The sequence below is a fragment of the Brienomyrus brachyistius genome, chromosome 15 (genome assembly GCF_023856365.1).
Source record: "Brienomyrus brachyistius isolate T26 chromosome 15, BBRACH_0.4, whole genome shotgun sequence".
Taxonomy (NCBI): Eukaryota; Metazoa; Chordata; class Actinopteri; order Osteoglossiformes; family Mormyridae; genus Brienomyrus; species Brienomyrus brachyistius.
The window spans coordinates 10,953,367-10,970,993 of NC_064547.1; the positions used below are offsets into that span (position 1 = coordinate 10,953,367).

Here is a 17,627-nt window from a genome sequence, read left to right on the forward strand (position 1 = left end):
TTACTCCGCCCAGATTGGGGAGATCAGGGCCTTGCCCTGGAGCCTGGCCTGGGGAGGGAGCTCACCAGGGAGTGCCTGGTGGCTGGGCCTCTACCACACAGGCCCAGCCAGGCATTGCCTGGAGGAATAACATGGGTCCACCCTCCTCTGAGCCCACCGCTTGCAGGAGGAGCCATGGGGGTCGGGGTACAATGAAGATCGGGTGAAGGCAGGGTCCTCGATGGACCAATTGTCAGCTAACAAAATATACACACATATCAATGTAATGTACAAACAACATGTCCAGAGAATACAGAAGAAGTCAAAGTCAAAGTAAACTTTATTGTCATTCGGACAATACAATTCGAGAGTGCAAAGGTAGAACGATACAGAACTACACGGAGACGACTATTCAGGACAGAAGGTAAATCTTGCGCAGAGTAAATATAAGTTAAACGTTAAAATTTGCACCGAGTTAAAATATTGCAGTCAAATATTGCACCGAGTCAAATATTGCACAGTGTCTCACAGTTGCCGTATTATAGCACAGAGTGTAAGTGCAGATTACTTAAATATAATGTAGAAGAGACTTAGTAGCACTAGTGAGGTAAGGTTAATGAGTGATAATCAGAAAAACATTTTTCCACAATCAAAATAGGTAATAGCAGAAGAGTACAGTAAATATGAAAACATGTTTTAGTGTGTATTATGGAAATGTTTGTAATATGAATATCCTGGGAGTGGGGCTCGATGGCAAGTGCCTGGTGGCCAGGCCTACACCCATGGGGCCTGGTCGGGCACAGCCTGAAGAAAGCATGTGGGTCCCCCCTCCAATGGGCTCACCACCTGTAGGAGGGGCCAAAGGGGTCGGGTGCAGTGCGCGTTGGGCAGTGGCTGAAGGTGGGAACCTTATCGGTCCGATCCTTGGCTGCAGAAGCTAGCTCTAGGGACATGGAATGTCACCTCTCTGAGGGGGAAGGAGCCTGAGCTGGTAGAATGCTCTCTCCGGGTTGGGGATAGGGTCCACCCCCAAGTGGAGGAGTTTAAGTATCTCGGGGTCTTGTTCACGAGTGGGGGAACGATGGAACGGGAGATCGACAGGCGGATCAGTGCGGCGTCAGCAGTGATGCAGGCGCTGCATCGGTCTGTCATGGTGAAGAGAGAGCTGAGCCAAAAGGCGAAGCTCTTGATTTACCAATTGATCTACGTTTCTACCCTCACCTATGGTCATGAGTTGTGGGTAGTGACCGAAAGAATGAGATCGTGAGTGCAAGTTTCCTTTGCAGGGTAGCTGGGCTCTCCCTTAGAGATGGGGTGAGGAGCTCAGTCATTCAGGAGGGATTCAGAGTAGAGCCGCTGCTCCTCCACATTGAGAGGAGCCAGATGAGGTGGCTCGGGCATCTGATTAGGATGCCTCCTGGACACCTCCCTGGTGAGCATGTCCTACTGGGAGGAGGCCCCGAGGAAGACCCAGGACATGCTGGAGGGACTATGTCTTTTGGCTGGCCTGGGAACGCCTCGGGATTCCCCCTGAGGAGCTGGATGAAGTGGCTGGGGAGAGGGAAGTCTGGGCCTCCCTGCTGAGACTGCTGCCCCCGTGACCCGACCTCGGATCAAGCGGGAGATGATGGATGAATATGTAGTGCATTTATTAAAGTGAGTTTAAAAGTCTAATGGCCTGTGGGAAGAAGCTCTTGCTCAGTCGTGCAGTCTTACATCCCATACTGTGGTAGCGTTTACCGGATGGTAGCATGTTGAACAGTCTGTAGGCTGGATGTGATGGATCCCTGACAATCCTGACCGCTTTGCTGAGGCAGAAACCATGTATTATAACATAATTCATTTTGGACATATTTACATCCATCCATCCATTTTCCAAATCGCTTATCCTACTGGGTCACAGGGGGTCTGGAGCCTATCCCGGAAGCAATGGGCACGAGGCAGGGAACAACCCAGGATGGGGGGCCAGCCCATCGCAGGGCACACTCACACACCATTCACTCACACATGCATACCTATGGGCAATTTAACAACTCCAATTAGCCTCAGCATGTTTTTGGACTGTGGGGGGGAAACCGGAGTACCCAGAGGAAACCCCACAACGACATGGGGAGAACATGCAAACTCCACACACATGTGACCCGGGCGGAGACTCGAACCCGGCTCCCAGAGGTGTGAGGCAACAGTGCTAACCACTGCACCACCATGCCACCCCTATCTGGTACTCACACTTTAATATTTTATTGCGACTTTTGTCAACTTGTCCAACAAAGAAATCCAGTGTTTTACTGAAAGAACTAATGTAACAATGCTTTCTCGGTTAAATATCACTTGTAAATATCATGCTCAAAGGGTATGCTTCACATGGATCAGATTATAATGACATTATACAAAAAGAATTTGAAGTGGCACGAAATGAGGCATGACGTGTTAGGGCTACTGGATTATGGAAAAAATCATAATCACGATTATTTGGGTCAATATTGAGATCAATATTATATAACACAATTACTCATTGACTTTGCAAATATCCTGCATTTATTGAACTTATACAAAAGTGGATTTCCTTGAACTCTAAATATAATTCAACTGGGAATCAAATAAAAATGGGGTTGGAATGGGGTGGCAGGATTTATAACAAGACAAAGCGGGAGCATCACTGAGAAACAAAATACGGTACAATAATACCTTTATTTTCCTTATTTTGTTTTGATTATCGTTGGAAGCCAAAATCATAATCAAAATTAAAGTTTGATTAATTGCCCGGCCCTTACATGCACTATGGGTACATTTTTTATGCTATTCATGGGGGAGCATCTTTGGATAAAAACTGTCTGTAGGACTTATGCTCAAACACCGTAACTCTCAGTCATGTGGCTTAGCGCACCCATAAGTTCAGGACTATGTGTGCATTTGTGATATGTCATGTCTATGGCCATGATTGTATGGTTCAACTTCTGGACCCTTGAGCAATGCCCATAACCCCAACTTATTCACAACGCTGCCTGACGCTGCTCTCTGATCCTTAATTGTATCTTGCATTAGACAAAAGTGGGAACCTAGCAACACTCTGAAGCAATGCTTTTTCTCTCCCAGCAGCATATAAGACAAAATGAGAAAGTAGAACAAGGAAACTAATACTTACAATAAAATTTGGGCAAGTTAGCTACTTGAATTCCCAACAACGTTAAGAATGCATGCCATTTTATTATAGGATGAACAATTAATCGGCCTGCTTAATTAATGGCTGACATGAGGTAACTGCAAATAAACTGGCATTGACGTTTATAACGGTCGATAAAAGAAATGGGGAGACGGATCCTTCAATCAAATGTGTTGTCATTGCATAGTTTTTCCACCAGAGGGCACACCACAACTCCCCTGTCCACAGCACCCATGTTTGATATATACACAATACATTTGATTCTTATTTATTAAAACTTCCAATATATTTTGTTGTACTTTTGTTCAAAGTACTATTTATGACAATAACACACATTTACTCCTAAATTGCATTATGTCATGTTATCTTGGTGAGGACTTTTAAATAACTACACGCAATAAATGTTAGGGAAAATCTTTATGTTAGGTATGTTTCTGTAAAAAAAAAAAGAAAAAAGAATATATTGGCTGATATATCATTATTGGATTTTTAAATCCTCATATATCAAAATCTGTATCCATATCGGGTAATCCTGTATTGGCCAGGTTCTAATTTTAATGCACATCTTATCCAGGGTGTCCCTTTGCTATAGTGTTCAAGGGGCTCTAAGTGCCCAGTGACCCTGCATAAGGCTTTGGAAAATGGATAGAAGCACAGGTGGTTTCTTGACACTTGGATTCAATTAAATATGATAAACTACCACCAACTGGCACTGGTTTGACTGACAGAAGCCAATACAAAAGACACACTATCAATGGTTATAAGGGACCTTACCTCTTAAGACATTAATTCCTCCCCAAGCCTATTTCTAAAATCTAGCTATTCTCAGGCTATTTTCCAGGCTATGAGCAGCACATGAGATATGGAAGAGTAGAGAGTAGGAAGAGAGAAGATCCATAGTAGGTTGAACAACATGCTGCAGAGGCACAGACTTTTTTTGCACAGCTCCAAAAACTCAAGGTTAAATCGAATAGTTTCTCAAAAACATAAGCGTTCTGAAAACAAGAATATTATTGACAGCAGTGGGAAGGTGCTGTCTGTGGGCTTTTGTGTGTGTTACAAAGGCCATCTTAACAGTATTTGTGTACTATCTTCACTAAATCACTTACTCGTCTTCAAAACAAAGCTAGGTGTTTCACAAGTTAAAAATGACAAATGAACTGTTACGTTTAAGCACATAACCAGCGTGATTATTTTAGAGTCACCCCATGCTTTTCGCACGTGTATAACCGACCACGTGGTTGCACAAATGCTTGGGGAGTACCCGCAGCTTCAGGTTTAACTTTACCAAACATTTAGAGGGAAACGATAATCTAATTACTCGCTGTCATTTTTATAAGTCAATCATTACTAGTCTTGCGGTTTTAATTGCAGTAACTTTATCCATAAAAATCAACAAAATGCCGTCTTAATCTGACAAAATGCATTCTGTCGAAACCTGAATCAAGTCACAAACTGAACTAGGAAAAAAAATACATTTAACACCAAAAAACACACGCAACTGTTACCAAATATTAAGTTACCATTCAAAAACCTAATTTGCTCCTTTACTGCGAGTAGCCATTATTGAAATAGACCTCGTGTTATTGGCTAGAAGGGGCGTGCGAACGAAAAAGCGGTGAACGCGCAGTCAAGTGAGGTACGCAGTTCAAACCAACTGACTCCTCCTTTTCCCTGCATACAAGCAGAGCGAACGCGGGGTTATTATGCAAATTATTGTCCTGTGATTGGACGGAGGATGCGCGTAGGTGGAGAGTCACTGAATACGCAGGCGAGGGAAGTAAGACAGTCGTGTGGCTGCAAAGCAGTCTTTCTTCTTAGAGCGCCCCTTGGAGCAGTCAGGCCCACGTGTAGGTTGCTAAGCGGCTTCCTTTTATACTACTTTGTGGTCGCATATTTCTCATCTTTTCAATAACCATGGTAAAGCTGGCAAAGGTAAGTACCAACTTTCATCTTATTTTGAACATAAAACCCAATTGAGGTTGTAGTGTCGCCGCTAGGTCGTAAAATATGAAGTTCCTATATGTAAGCATTTGTTTAATATTTTAAAACGGCGCAGGGTATTTATTGGCTTTTATATGACTAGGCAATTTGTGTGTAGTGATTTTTTTTTCTTATTTTCCGTTAATTGTATGTAAGCGGCTTGGGAGTTGGGTACACTGCTCACTACCTGGAGTCGGCCTTCAGTAGTTAGCTACATTTTCAGTCGACCCATTTTTCGGCCATGTTAGCTCCCTCATTGCGCTAGCTAGTACGATCGCATTTTCAAAATGGCCATATAACTGCGTTTGCGGAAGACCCGTTTGGCGCTATGCTTGGTTTTTCCGTTGTATAGCTACGACTTGCGAAGTGTTTACTGAGGTAAGATGTATTTGACAAAACGACACGTTTGTAGTAGATTAGCGACCCCGACTGGCTCCGCAGTTGACCGAAAGTTTCACTTCCGTCCCCTGAAGCTTGTAGGCCGAATCGTACAAGCGGACTATGAAACCGGCCGAGATACATTTTTGGTCTCGGTACATAATGTAAGTGAAGTGGTCTAGATTTTTGGTGCTGGGAACGCATTTTGACGAGGCCCTAAACAGTTAGGCCTTGACTGGGTACTCACTGTAAGTGAACCACGTGGGTTTCCGTCGTATGTAGGTACGGCCACACGTGGTCTCTCTGCTTCAGCGAGCAGCGTGCGCTGACGCGGTCAGTCACATGGCGCTGGTTCGGCGCATTTCTGATTTATGTACGAGATTTTGGGGGATAATTCGATAGCTCCTTTTATCGATTAACAAAATGTATAAAAAGAATATTTCGTTTGCCTTCTACAGACGGAGAAGAAGCAGAAACCCCCCAAGAAGAAACCACCCCCTCCTAAGAAAGTAGAGGAGGAGGAGGACAGTGAAGATGTCAGTGAAGAGGAAGAGGTAAGGAAGGAACTTAATTCTTGTATAGTTTTAGCTAATTTCTATGCATCACGGTTTCAGAGGTCTTATTTAAAGTCACTCTGCTCTTTGGCAGAGCAGCACAAACTAGGGATTTTTTACCACTGGACATGAACATTATGGTAAGGAGACAAGGAAATGTTTCTTTTTTTTCAGACTCCACCACCAAAAATAGTTTCCAAGAAAACGCCAGCCAAGGGGACTAAAAATGGAAAAGCGGCCAAAAAAGAAGAAAGTGAAGAGGACGACTCCGGTTTGTGATAATTGACCACAATTTGTTTTACTTGGTAACTCTTGCGTGCATCTGGGTAACAGTTGTTGTATCACAGAGGATGAATCTGAGGAAGAGCCCCCTCCTCCACCCAAGAGAGGCAAAGCCACCCCAGCAAAGGCGGCTCCACCAAAAAAAGCAGCTCCACCTAAGGCCGAAGAATCTGATGATGAAGATGATGATGACGACGATGATGGTATCTAGCTTGAATGACTTGTATTTTGATTTCTTTTGGTTTACTTCCTAGTCTTCCACAACTGTTTGGTTGATTGTGTTGTCTTGGTTTCTGAAGAATCTGAGGAAGAAGCTCCACCCCCTAAGAGAGCTACTCCTGCCAAGCCCCCCGCAAAAGCCACCCCAGCAAAGGCAGCACCCGTTCCCGCCAAGGAAGAGTCTGATGAAGACGACGACGATGAAGACGAAGATGGTATTGGCATTGATGAAATGACTTGGACAAATTTTCTTATGTGCATTCTTGGCCATCTCGGCCATTAATTATTGGTGACTTTTGGTTGTGTATTGTCTTGGTTTCTGAAGAATCTGAGGAAGAAGCTCCACCTCCTAAGAAAGGTACTCCAGCCAAGGTCCCTGCAAAAGCCACCCCAGCAAAAGCAGCTCCTGCCAAGGAAGAGTCTGAGGAGGAGGAGGATGATGACGACGACGAAGATGGTACAGCTTTCTTCTTTGAATTGGTCTAGTCAGCATTACCAGATTGCACTCGGCACCGTGATGATCAAAAAGGGACTTAATCCTGAAAATTTGATGATTTACATGCATCTGATGTGCCTTAAAACAACGTGTGTGCTGGTGGCTGTAATGTACCACGGTGAGGCAAACAAGCGCACTTCTGCTTTGTAGAATCTGAAGAAGAGATGGATACCACTCCTGCTTCTGCCAGCAAGGCCAAGAAAACTGGAATGGTCAAGGCCAAGGAAGAGTCAGATGAAGAGGATGATGATGACGAAGAAGATGATGATGACGACGAAGAGGACGATGAAGCTGGTGAGATGTTTCAAAATGACTGTTTCTCTCATGCGTTGTCTGTCTTTCTGGAGGGGACACTAAAGATGGCTTGTATGTTTAGAGCCTGTGGTGACCCCAGCAAAGAGAAAGGCTGAGTCTAAGAAGGACACTCCTCCTGCCAAGAAAGCCAAATCGGAGGGTGAAGGTGAGGTGGCCACAAAATCTGAACTCTAGTGCCAAAAACTTCAGGTTTTCACTTTTAACCTTACCTGTTTCATGTTGTGTGCAATGTTTTATGTTGAGCCCTCCTGCAACTTGTTTTGGCAGGCTTCTGTCTCTTTGTTGGAAATCTGAACATGGATAAAGACTTCGATGAAATCAAGGAAGCACTGGGCAATTTCTTCTCTAAGAAAAAGCTTGAAGTTCAGCAAGTCAGACTTGGAGCGTCCAAGTGAGTCCTTGACTACGTTGTAGCTCCTTATAGCATTAAAGTATACTTTTTGAGGATCAGCTGCTAGGATCAACCTCTTTGATGAGGATTTGTGGTGGTGTCTTGGATAAAGATGCAGTTCTGTAATCATTGTCATGCTTGTAGGCTGTAACGGGAAAGCTGGAACTTGCTGCTCTGATTGTGTATTTGCATTTATTTTATTTTCAACCCAGGAAATTTGGCTACGTGGATTTTGCTTCTGAAGAGGATCTGCAGAATGCTCTTCAGCTGAATGGAAAGAAGTTCATGGGCCATGAGTTAAAACTGGACAGAGCCAGAAGCAAAGAGAATTCTGCAGAAGGCAAGAAAGGTAAGACACCCCTGCTGTGCAAAATATGAAGCGCGGTTCAGGTTGAGTCATTGGTGCTTTTCTGAGGTTCTAATTTGGCTCCTGCCTCCTCCCATCAACAGAAAGAGATTCGCGCACATTATTTGTGAAGAACCTCCCATTCTCTGCGACACAGGAAGACTTGAAAGAAGTCTTTGACCAGGCTGTAGAAATCAGGATACCTCCTGGAAATAATGGCTCCAACAGAGGGTGAGTTTAGCCTAAAACATTTAAGTTCCTTGAATAAATTAACTATTGCAAGGTTTCTCAGTTGCCAGCCTGAAACCATTTCGAAGGGTTGTTCATTCACTCAACCTTAAACGTTCTTCCCCATGACAGAATTGCCTACGTCGAATTTAAAACTGAAGCCATCGCTGAGAAAATGCTGGAAGAGGCCCAGGGTGCAGATATCCAGGGCCGGTGTATCATTGTCGATTTCACAGGACAGAAGAGTCAGAAGGGAGCCAAGGCTCCAGGTATACAGAGCATCTTCAGACCTACGAAGGCATACGAATATTAATGTCTTTGCATGTTGCAGGGTTTTACATTTTTTTTTCGCCAGAATGTTTATGCGATAAACTTGAGTCTGTAAGATGTGAGCCCGCCTGGACACTGCCATCATACAGTCGGCAGTTGAGTAGGAAATTGCGTTTGTCGCCAGTTTTGAGGTGTGTTCAGACTTGTGTTCCTCCACAGCTGCCCCAGCCAAGACTCTTGTGGTGAACAACTTGGCTTACAGTGTGACTGAAGACGCACTGCAGAGCACGTTTGAGAAGGCAGTGTCGATCAGAGTGCCGCAGAACAACGGCAGGCCAAAGGGGTGAGTGAAATGATGGCTGCTGGCGATTTTTGGTTTGTGGATTAGGGTTCAGTTATCTGGCATCTGCTCGTGTCATTGAAAATATTATTGAACAGTGAGAACTATTACAAGTTATATTATGCAGTAGTCATGATAGTCCCAAGGTTTGCATTCGTCTGTGGCAGATGTTGGGCAACCAGTGAAACCTGTATTAATATGCCCTGCCTTTTATTTAATATTTTGAGAGGCTTCAACAAAGATATTTTGTTTCAGTTTTGCGTTTTTGGAGTTCGAGAGTGCCGAAGATGCAAAGGAAGCCCTGGAGGCGATGAATAACACTGAGATCGAGGGCAGGACAATCCGACTGGAGTACAGCCAGAACAGTGGACACAAGTCTGAAGGCGGCAGAGGAAATTCAGGTACGTCGTATACCGAAGTGAACATTGCTGTATCTGCCGGTTACATTTGGGTTGGTTGTGATTGTTCACTTTCTGTCCTAAGGGCCCACAAAGACCCTGTTTGTCAAGGGCCTTTCAGAGGACACCACTGACCAGACTCTGAGAGACTCCTTTGAAGGTGCCGTTGCAGCCAGAATTGTCACAGACAGGGAGACTGGGTCATCTAAAGGGTATGTGGGATTTCACTTGCCGGTTCCCTCCCAATGGGTTGACTTGCTGGTCTTCTCATGAGCTCCTCTCCGTCTCCTTGATGGCGGTGTACGGATTCGCACGAGAAGTAGATAACCAGTGTGAGAGGTAGTTGCTTGCTTGTTTTGATGGCACTAGCAACATCTTTTGTGAAACACGAACAGGAATTCAGTGCCAATTTGGGTTGCTTGGTGGATCGATCGATCGATCATGTGTGTAATGCAATGTTACTTCCTCAGGTTTGGCTTTGTAGACTTTGACAACGAGCAGGACTGTAAGGCAGCAAAGGAAGCCATGGAGGACTGTGAGATCGATGGCAACAGAGTGACCCTGGACTACGCAAGGCCAAAGGGTGACGCCGGGCACAGGGGTGGCAGGGGCGGTGGATTCGGTGGCGGATTCGGCGGTGGATTCGGTGGCCGCGGTGGAGGAGGCAGAGGTGGACGTGGCGGTTTCGGGAGAGGTGGTGGTTTCCGTGGAGGAAGAGGAGGCAACCGTGGCGGCGGTAGAGGTGGATTTGGAGGTAAGGTGTCAGTTCTACCTCATCGCAGAATGTCAGTCTGGCACCAGACTGATTTTCTGAAAAAGGCATCAAAGGCAGTTTGCTAAACCTGATGCATCTTCTGTTTTACAGGGGGTAGAGGTGGTGGATTTGGTGCAAAGCCCCAAGGGAAGAAGATTAAATTTGATGACTGATTTTTTTTTTTTTATTATTATTATTTTCTTTTTTTCCCAATGGACTTTTCCTTAATTTCTCAGTGTGCTTTTGGAGCCTCGGACATTCCAGAAAGCATTGATTTATTAATGTAACGGGCATCTTAGCCACTGTCCTTACTCTCCTAACCTATAGCTGAAGACAGATGAGTATTCATATCCCTGTCATCCATGTTCTTCATGAGGAGGTCATTTTTTTCCTCCCCTTTCCCTTTTTTCAAAGTAAAATGGAATGTGACAACTCACAAACCAACATGCCCTGTTGGTTTCGATTAAATTGTACCTGCTACAATTTGTAATATTTCATTTTACCTTTTGTAAAAAGTGTTTCCTTATGTACGTTTTTAGTTTCACTGTAAATGCAGAAGTTTTACTGTTAAATGTGCGAAGCATATTGTGATGAGTGGAAGATTAAAGTGGCCCAGCTATCTTGGGTGTTTAGAGTCTGTGTTCTCTTTTGTCCTGTTTGAAGGATGAGGTCTCCCTTTCAGAGCTGTTCTTAACAGCGCAGTACACGTTACGGACACAAGGAGTCACTGTTGAATAGGAGTGATCTCACTGGGGGGGGGGAAGCTGTGTATGGAACAGTTTCTCTGTTTACTACAAAGGGCATTCACCAGCAAGTCAGTTTTAAGATGTGGTGCGACTGCAAATTCGTTATGCTCTAAATGTTGATATCAGATTTTTGCCTACAAAAAGTTTGGGTTTCGAGGTTTCCATGAGGCTGTTAAAACGGTTTGTCCTCTTGTCTTGGATTTGCCGTTGAATTGGCTGTATTTCAGCAATTGTCTTGTCAAATAGTGTTTTCTGTGCATTTTAGGACATTCACCTATCTCCATCAAGAGGCTCTCTAAACACATGCCATATGGCAACATATTTCGCTTCAATTTCCTGTTGTTCAGGTATCGAAGTGTTAAGAGGACAGGCCTTAAAATAGCCACGTGATGTTTTTAAATCACACATCCCAGCATCTCGCTCAGGCTGTGCCCCTAATGGTCAAATCACTAATACAATTTTACAGTAAACAAAATATGAATGTTGCCATACAGCGACTGTACTACAATGGAATTGCATTAGTGCATTTTTCTGTTCATAGACAGTGACATTATTTGGTTGCAGCTATTTGGAAAGGTTTATATTAATACACGTACTTCTAGGTAAACTTGCCATATTTCTAATGGCCAGGAAAAACAGCTGTACCATCATGGCCAAACCTTTTGAGAATAACTGAGCCGCTTCAGTTTTTGTAGATCTTTTTGTCAGGTGGTATAACGAAGTATACAAGCATTTCGTAAGTCTCAAGTTATTACTGCCAATTGCATTAAGTTTATGCAGCGTGTCAGTATTTGCCGGATTACTTCCATCACCTTTTTTGAATAGGGGCGTTATATTAGCATGCTTCCAATCAAGGTACCACGCCAGTTAAAGGTTGGCTAATTTCTCTTAAAACTAAAGGTAAGATGCCACCTGGGCTCTGCGATTTTATTTATTTTGAGCTTAGCTAGGCTTTGTACCACATCAGCCTCAGTTATACATATATTAGTACAAATACAACGTCGTCTATGACTAACTGGTGGCAGGTTACCTGTGTTCTCTATTGTGAACACCTGTGTAAAATAAACATTTACTATGTCAATTTCATTTTCAGTTAAGACCCTTACTATTCTGCAGATTAGTGATTTCAGCTTTTAGAGCTTTTTTGGAGTTAAAATATAACTCGTCATCCTTAGCCTCCAATGCAATCTTCCTTTCTACATTCCTCTTAGCGAGTCTAATGTCAACCTGTAGACTTGGATGCTCCTGCTTTATTTAGAAATTAATTTCCATTTGTGGAACAGAGCCCCTTTTCTCCTGACTTCTTCATTTCTGCAGTAAATCACCTTGGATGCAATTTCCTAGATTTAGTTTTGCTGGAAATGGGTATGAAGTCCTCTTGCACTTGCAACAACGTGCCTTTAAAAAATTCCCATGCCTCTTCAACAGTTTTGCTGTTTAATTCCATCCAGTTTACAGTTTCTCATTCCGTTAAAGTTAGCCACCTTCACATTGTATGTTTTTGTTTTGGACTTTGCTCTTCAGACACTAAAATTAACCTCAAATTTAACCATGTTATGATCACTACTGTCCAGTGGTTCTAAAACCTCTAATTTTCCAATCCTGTCTTGTTTGTTAGACAAAACAAGATCAAGAAGTGCTTCCCCCCTGGTGGGGGTATTAAACTGAGGAAAAAAAACAACCCTGTACTAATTCCACCATCTCTAGTTCATTTACAGAACTTTACAGGGACTTTACAATGGAAATTCATCTGATCACTACATAACATTCTGGAGTATATGCAAGTTGCCATCATAAAAACTGAGGCAGCAGGTTAGGTCAGGTTGGGGAGCATGCGCTGATATAGCATGTTGTCACACCCATGTTTCCCTGGCATTCCCCCAGGCAAAAACACGGTCCAGTCTCACCCCTCAGAAATGGCCATCCATCTGCTGCAGCCAGGTGTTACGTGGGCGTCCCCCTTAGCCTGGTCCAGCCACTTGGGTCCTCAGCATTGAGGATCCTGCGAGCCGGATCACCATCAGGGAAACGCGCCACATGACCATAGTGGCGTGACTGACACCCCCCTCACAATGTGGGTAATGTGTGTCATTCGGGTCTCCCTGAGCAACCGCTCATTCGACACAAAGTCAATCCAGCGGTACCCAAGGATTCTTAAAAGAGACTCAGTATTGAAGGAGTCCAGTCTTCATCTCAGCTCACTGGATAGCATCCATATCTCACAGCCATACAGCAAGACAGGGAGCACTAGAAATCTAAAAACTTGGACCTTCGTCCTCTTGCAAAGATATCGGGAGCCACACATCCCTTTCCAGCGACCTCATGACCCCCCATGGTCTCCCAATCTGTCTACTGACTTCATAGGAAGAGTCACCAGGGACATGAATGTTGCTGCAGAGGAAGGTAAATCTCTCAACAAGATCGACATTCTACCTAGCAGACGGACACAATACTGATGGCTATGCCTAATCCATCCATCCATCATCTCCTGCTTCATCCGAGGTCGGGTCGCGGGGGGCAGCAGTCTCAGCAGGAAGGCCCAGATTTCCCTCTCCCCGGCCACTTCATCCAGCTCCTCTGAGGGGATCCCGAGGCGTTCCCAGGCCAGCCGAGAGACAATCCCTCCAGCGTGTCCTGGGCCTACCCCAGGGCCTCCTCCCAGTGGGACATGCCCGGAACACCTCACCAGGGAGGCCTCCAGGAGGCATCCTAATTAAATGCCCAAGCCACCTCATCTGGCTCCTCTCAATACGGAGGAGTAGCAGCTCTACACAGAGTCCCTCCTGAATGACTGAGCTCCTCACCCCATCTCTAAGGGAGAGCCCAGACACCCTGCAGAGGAAATCCATTTCGGCCGCTTGCACTTGTGATCTCGTACTTTCGGTAACTACCCACAGCTCGTGACCATAGGTGAGGGTAGGAACGTAGATCGACTGGTAAATCAAGAGCTTCGCCTTTTGGCTCAGCTCTTTCTTCACCATGACAGACCGATGCAGCGCCTGCATCACTGCTAACGCCGCACCGATCCGCCTGTCGACCTCCCGTTCCATTGTTCCCTCACTCATGAACAAGACCCCGAGATACTTGAACTGCTCCACTTGGGGGAGGACCCCCTCCTCGACCCAGAGAGAACATTCTGTCCTTTTCTGGCTGAGGACCATAGTCTCGGACTTGGAGGTGCTGATTTTCATCCCAGCCGCTTCACACTCGGCCGGAACGCATCATCTGCAAAAAGCAGAGACCCAATCCTGAGGTCACCAAACCGGACACCCTCAACGCCCTGGCTGCGCCTAAAAATTCTGGAGCACACCCTCCCGTCTGACCCCCCCCCCAGCTAAGCTGAGCTTCCAATGAATGACCAGGTACAAGTGTAAGTAGTATTGGAACAAACAATATCTTCCATCAAAGTAAGAAACTAGAAGTTGGTGGAGGAATCTTCAAATGGTGCCGGTTTGCTGACCGGAGGGGGCGAGATGGGACATAGGTTTTAACCTTCTATTGTATGCATTACATTCCAACCAGGCAAAAATTTTTCCCATGTTTTAATTATATTTAAAAACTTTAGTGATACATATCAAGAGAATTTTTAAATGTTGCCATGTTGCAACTCTCTTCTTTAATAAACTGATATTTTGGTACACTTGGCACTCCTACAAACCTAAAATGAGTGTGTCCATATATTTTATCTTTCGATATTCCATTCATACCCATGTCATTGTGATTGTCAGTGAAAGAGGGTCTCCTCTTGCCCTTTCCATAGAATACAGCTGTGGGCAAAAGATGTGAGATGATACATTTTAACCAGGCAAAATTTTGTCCCATTAGTTTTAATTATATTTAAAAAGGTTAAATAGTTTAACCTAGTTCAAACCAAGGGGTTTGAACCAGTGGATTTCATCTGATTTCCCACATGTTTATGGCTAAATAACAAAAAAGAAAGATAAATTTGTCCTATCTCTACTTGTCCAGCAGATGGCAGTATGATCCTGGAAAACATCCATCTGTCTTTCATGCCACATCGTATACACACTTAGATTCTCACACCCAGTCTCACACCAGGGTCAGCATCATCATCATTTAATCATCATCATTGGCCATGCTTCCCCAAATATCATACACTGTGCAATTTAGAAATACCAATTCTTCAAACTGCATGTTTTCAGATGATGCTCATGCAGTACTGTGTCTTTTAACACCTCATTCAAAAGTAATTTCTCCACTAGAGGACTGGTCAATAACTTCTATTTGGCTTTCCAAATTTATCGTTTAACTATTCTCCATAATTATAGTTTTTCTCGATTGGTTTAGCACATTTCTCAAATGGCAACATTTGCAAAACAGCTAGAGTAATCCCCACACCATAATGTCACTTCTGCAAAACAGAACATAATTTTTCATTGTTTCACACACATTTCTAAATGTTTTAGTATGTGTATGCAAATGGTCTTCCCATCGTAATAATTTTACACGCAAAACTATATATGTATGCAATCAATGTCTTAGTCACCACATACAAAACTGTTCACCAAACAACTGTTTACCACAAAAATATACTCCGTAATCTGTAGTGATGCAACATTGTTGTATTTTTGGTTCCCACAATACATGATTTTATTGCCATTTTGTTGTTCTTGTATTTCAATTTTGCTGTTTTTGTGTTCTGCAGTTCTACAGTGAGGGAAATAATTATTTGACCCCCTGCTGAATTCTTAAGTTAACCCATGAGTTCACTGCTAGGTTTATTTTAACAGCAAAAGATAGATTATCAACAAAACAAGTAAGAAAATATTGTGTAACAGTTACAAACCAATTTGTCATTTATCTCAGGAAATAAGTATTTGATCCCTTAGAACACATGCTTTAGTACTTGGTGGAATAACCATTGTTTGCAAGCACAGCTGTCTGACGTTTCTTGTAGTTGGTCACCAGGATTGTGTGCAGATCATCAGGGATTTTCATACACTCCTCTTTGCAGACCTTCTTCAAATTATTAAGGTTTTTAGGCTGTCACTTGGATAGATGAAGCTTGAATTCCCTCCATAGATATTCCATGGGATTAAGGTCCGGAGACTAGCTAGGGCCCCCCATGACCATAATGTGCTTCTTCTTAAATCACTCCTTTGTTGCCTTAGCCGTATGCCTAGGGTGGTTGTCCTGCTTGAAGACAAACCCGCTGAAGGGGTGGCTGAAAGAAGGAGGTCCTCAATCAACATTCTACAGTACATTGCCCAGTCCATCTTTCCTTCGATGTGGTGCAGCCGCCCTGTACCCTTGGCAGAAAAACATCCCCAAAGCATAATGCTTCCACCTCCGTGTTTGACAGTAGGGATGCTGTTCCTGGGGTTATAGTCAGCATTCTTTTTCCTCCAAACAGCGAGTAGAGTTGATGCCAAACAGCTTGATTTTGGTCTCATCTGACTACATCTCATTCTTTCAAACCTCATTGGAATTATTCAGGTGTCCACTGGCATACTTCAGATGGGCCTGAACATGGGCCTTCTTGAGCAGGGGTACTTAGCGAGCACTGCAGGCTTTCAAACCGTAATGGCATGACGTGTTACTGATGGTTTTCTTGTTGACTGTGGTCCCTGCTGCTTTGAGATCATTAGCGGGCTTCCGCAAAGCAATAGAAAAACTGCAATAATTACTGTTTTTTGCCGGCTTAAGTCGGCTATTACCTTTGTGGATGGCAACAGCATTAAAGTTGTAATTTTCTCAAATTAATACTAATCTCTGCATACAACAAACATTTGTTTCACAGTGCTATCCAATTTCTCACCTTTTGCCTAGTCTGGTGTAGTTCTACACTTCATTATGGGCTGGATCACCAGCAAAAATGGCAAGTGTCATGTAGTTCTTTTAATTTTCAATTTCCGATCTCTGAGCCCTAAGGTCTACACCTCATCCCAGTACAACAATAAGTAGATGAGTCATTGAAACATTTCAGTGTTTAGTCAATAATTACTATTTTGATTTTTGTACTATGATTAATATTCTGCTCCTTGAAGAAGGTACAGTGTCTTCCATTGATTCATCTTATAACCACTTATTCTGGTCAAGTTCACCTGGAACATATCCCAGGCAACACAGGGTACTTTGCTAGGTACACTCTGGAATTATACTCTGTAAAGAATTAGAGACACCAATCTGCCTAACTGTATGTCTTTGAACTGCATGAGAGAACCTGTCTGACACAGTGCATAAACAGGAAGTGGCATTTCAACACCCTGTCCTGGAGCTGTTATACAACAATGCTGTCCACTGTGTCACCACGCAACTTTGCATAAACAGGCTTGTTGTTCTGTAGTCACAGCTAACATGAAGGACCTATTTCTGTGGGCTGACTCTTGCTCCAAATGCCCTGTCAAAGTAGGCAGGGCAGTTTCATAGCTGCTCTGTCAGCTGGACAGAAGCCTTTGAACCTCTGTCTTTGTTTGGTGGAGCAGCTTAGCTGGAGCAGTTTTCGAGGAGACGTTGGCTAGGGCTAAGAGTGCTGACAGGGCAGGCTGGCTACTAAAGCATTCTGAATGTGCTCATTTAGGGATCAGGTCCCATTGCTGTGTCAGACTCTGACAGAGGTTCTGCTTTTTTCATGCCTCTGTCAGGTTCCTAGGGCATAGAAAGGTTGTCGCTCTGTTCAAGGGTTTGTTTCTTCTGGAAGTCATTCTAGATGACTTTTTAATTGCTTAAAACTGAGGTACAGAAAAGGGTTGTTTGTCATCTTATCAGCACAATCTAATTAGGGCAAATGAATCTTTTGCCATACATGACCCTTAGCCCTCTTC

The 17,627-nt window shown here is 43.9% G+C and overlaps 1 protein-coding gene and 1 non-coding gene across 3 annotated transcripts; both read left to right on the forward strand.

Annotated features, from left to right (window-relative positions):
* Window positions 1-4,918: 4,918 nt before the first annotated feature.
* ncl (nucleolin) lies at window positions 4,919-10,733 on the forward strand. Of its 2 annotated transcripts, XM_048976582.1 has the most exons (17): window positions 4,919-5,077; window positions 5,962-6,057; window positions 6,232-6,328; window positions 6,405-6,542; window positions 6,639-6,773; window positions 6,884-7,015; window positions 7,205-7,348; window positions 7,431-7,514; window positions 7,637-7,760; window positions 7,973-8,109; window positions 8,211-8,337; window positions 8,467-8,603; window positions 8,824-8,947; window positions 9,200-9,345; window positions 9,428-9,554; window positions 9,813-10,096; window positions 10,208-10,733. In XM_048976582.1, the coding sequence occupies exons 1-17, from the start codon at window positions 5,060-5,062 to the stop codon at window positions 10,267-10,269; spliced, it is 2,112 nt and encodes a 703-aa protein (XP_048832539.1). In that variant the 5' UTR covers window positions 4,919-5,059; the 3' UTR covers window positions 10,270-10,733. The 2 variants fall into 2 exon arrangements, with proteins under 2 accessions (XP_048832539.1, XP_048832540.1); XM_048976583.1 differs by lacking the exon at window positions 6,639-6,773.
* LOC125709382 (small nucleolar RNA SNORD82) lies at window positions 7,067-7,132 on the forward strand. Its single transcript, XR_007382692.1, has one exon. It is a non-coding gene; the product is annotated as a small nucleolar RNA SNORD82 (small nucleolar RNA).
* Window positions 10,734-17,627: the final 6,894 nt, after the last annotated feature.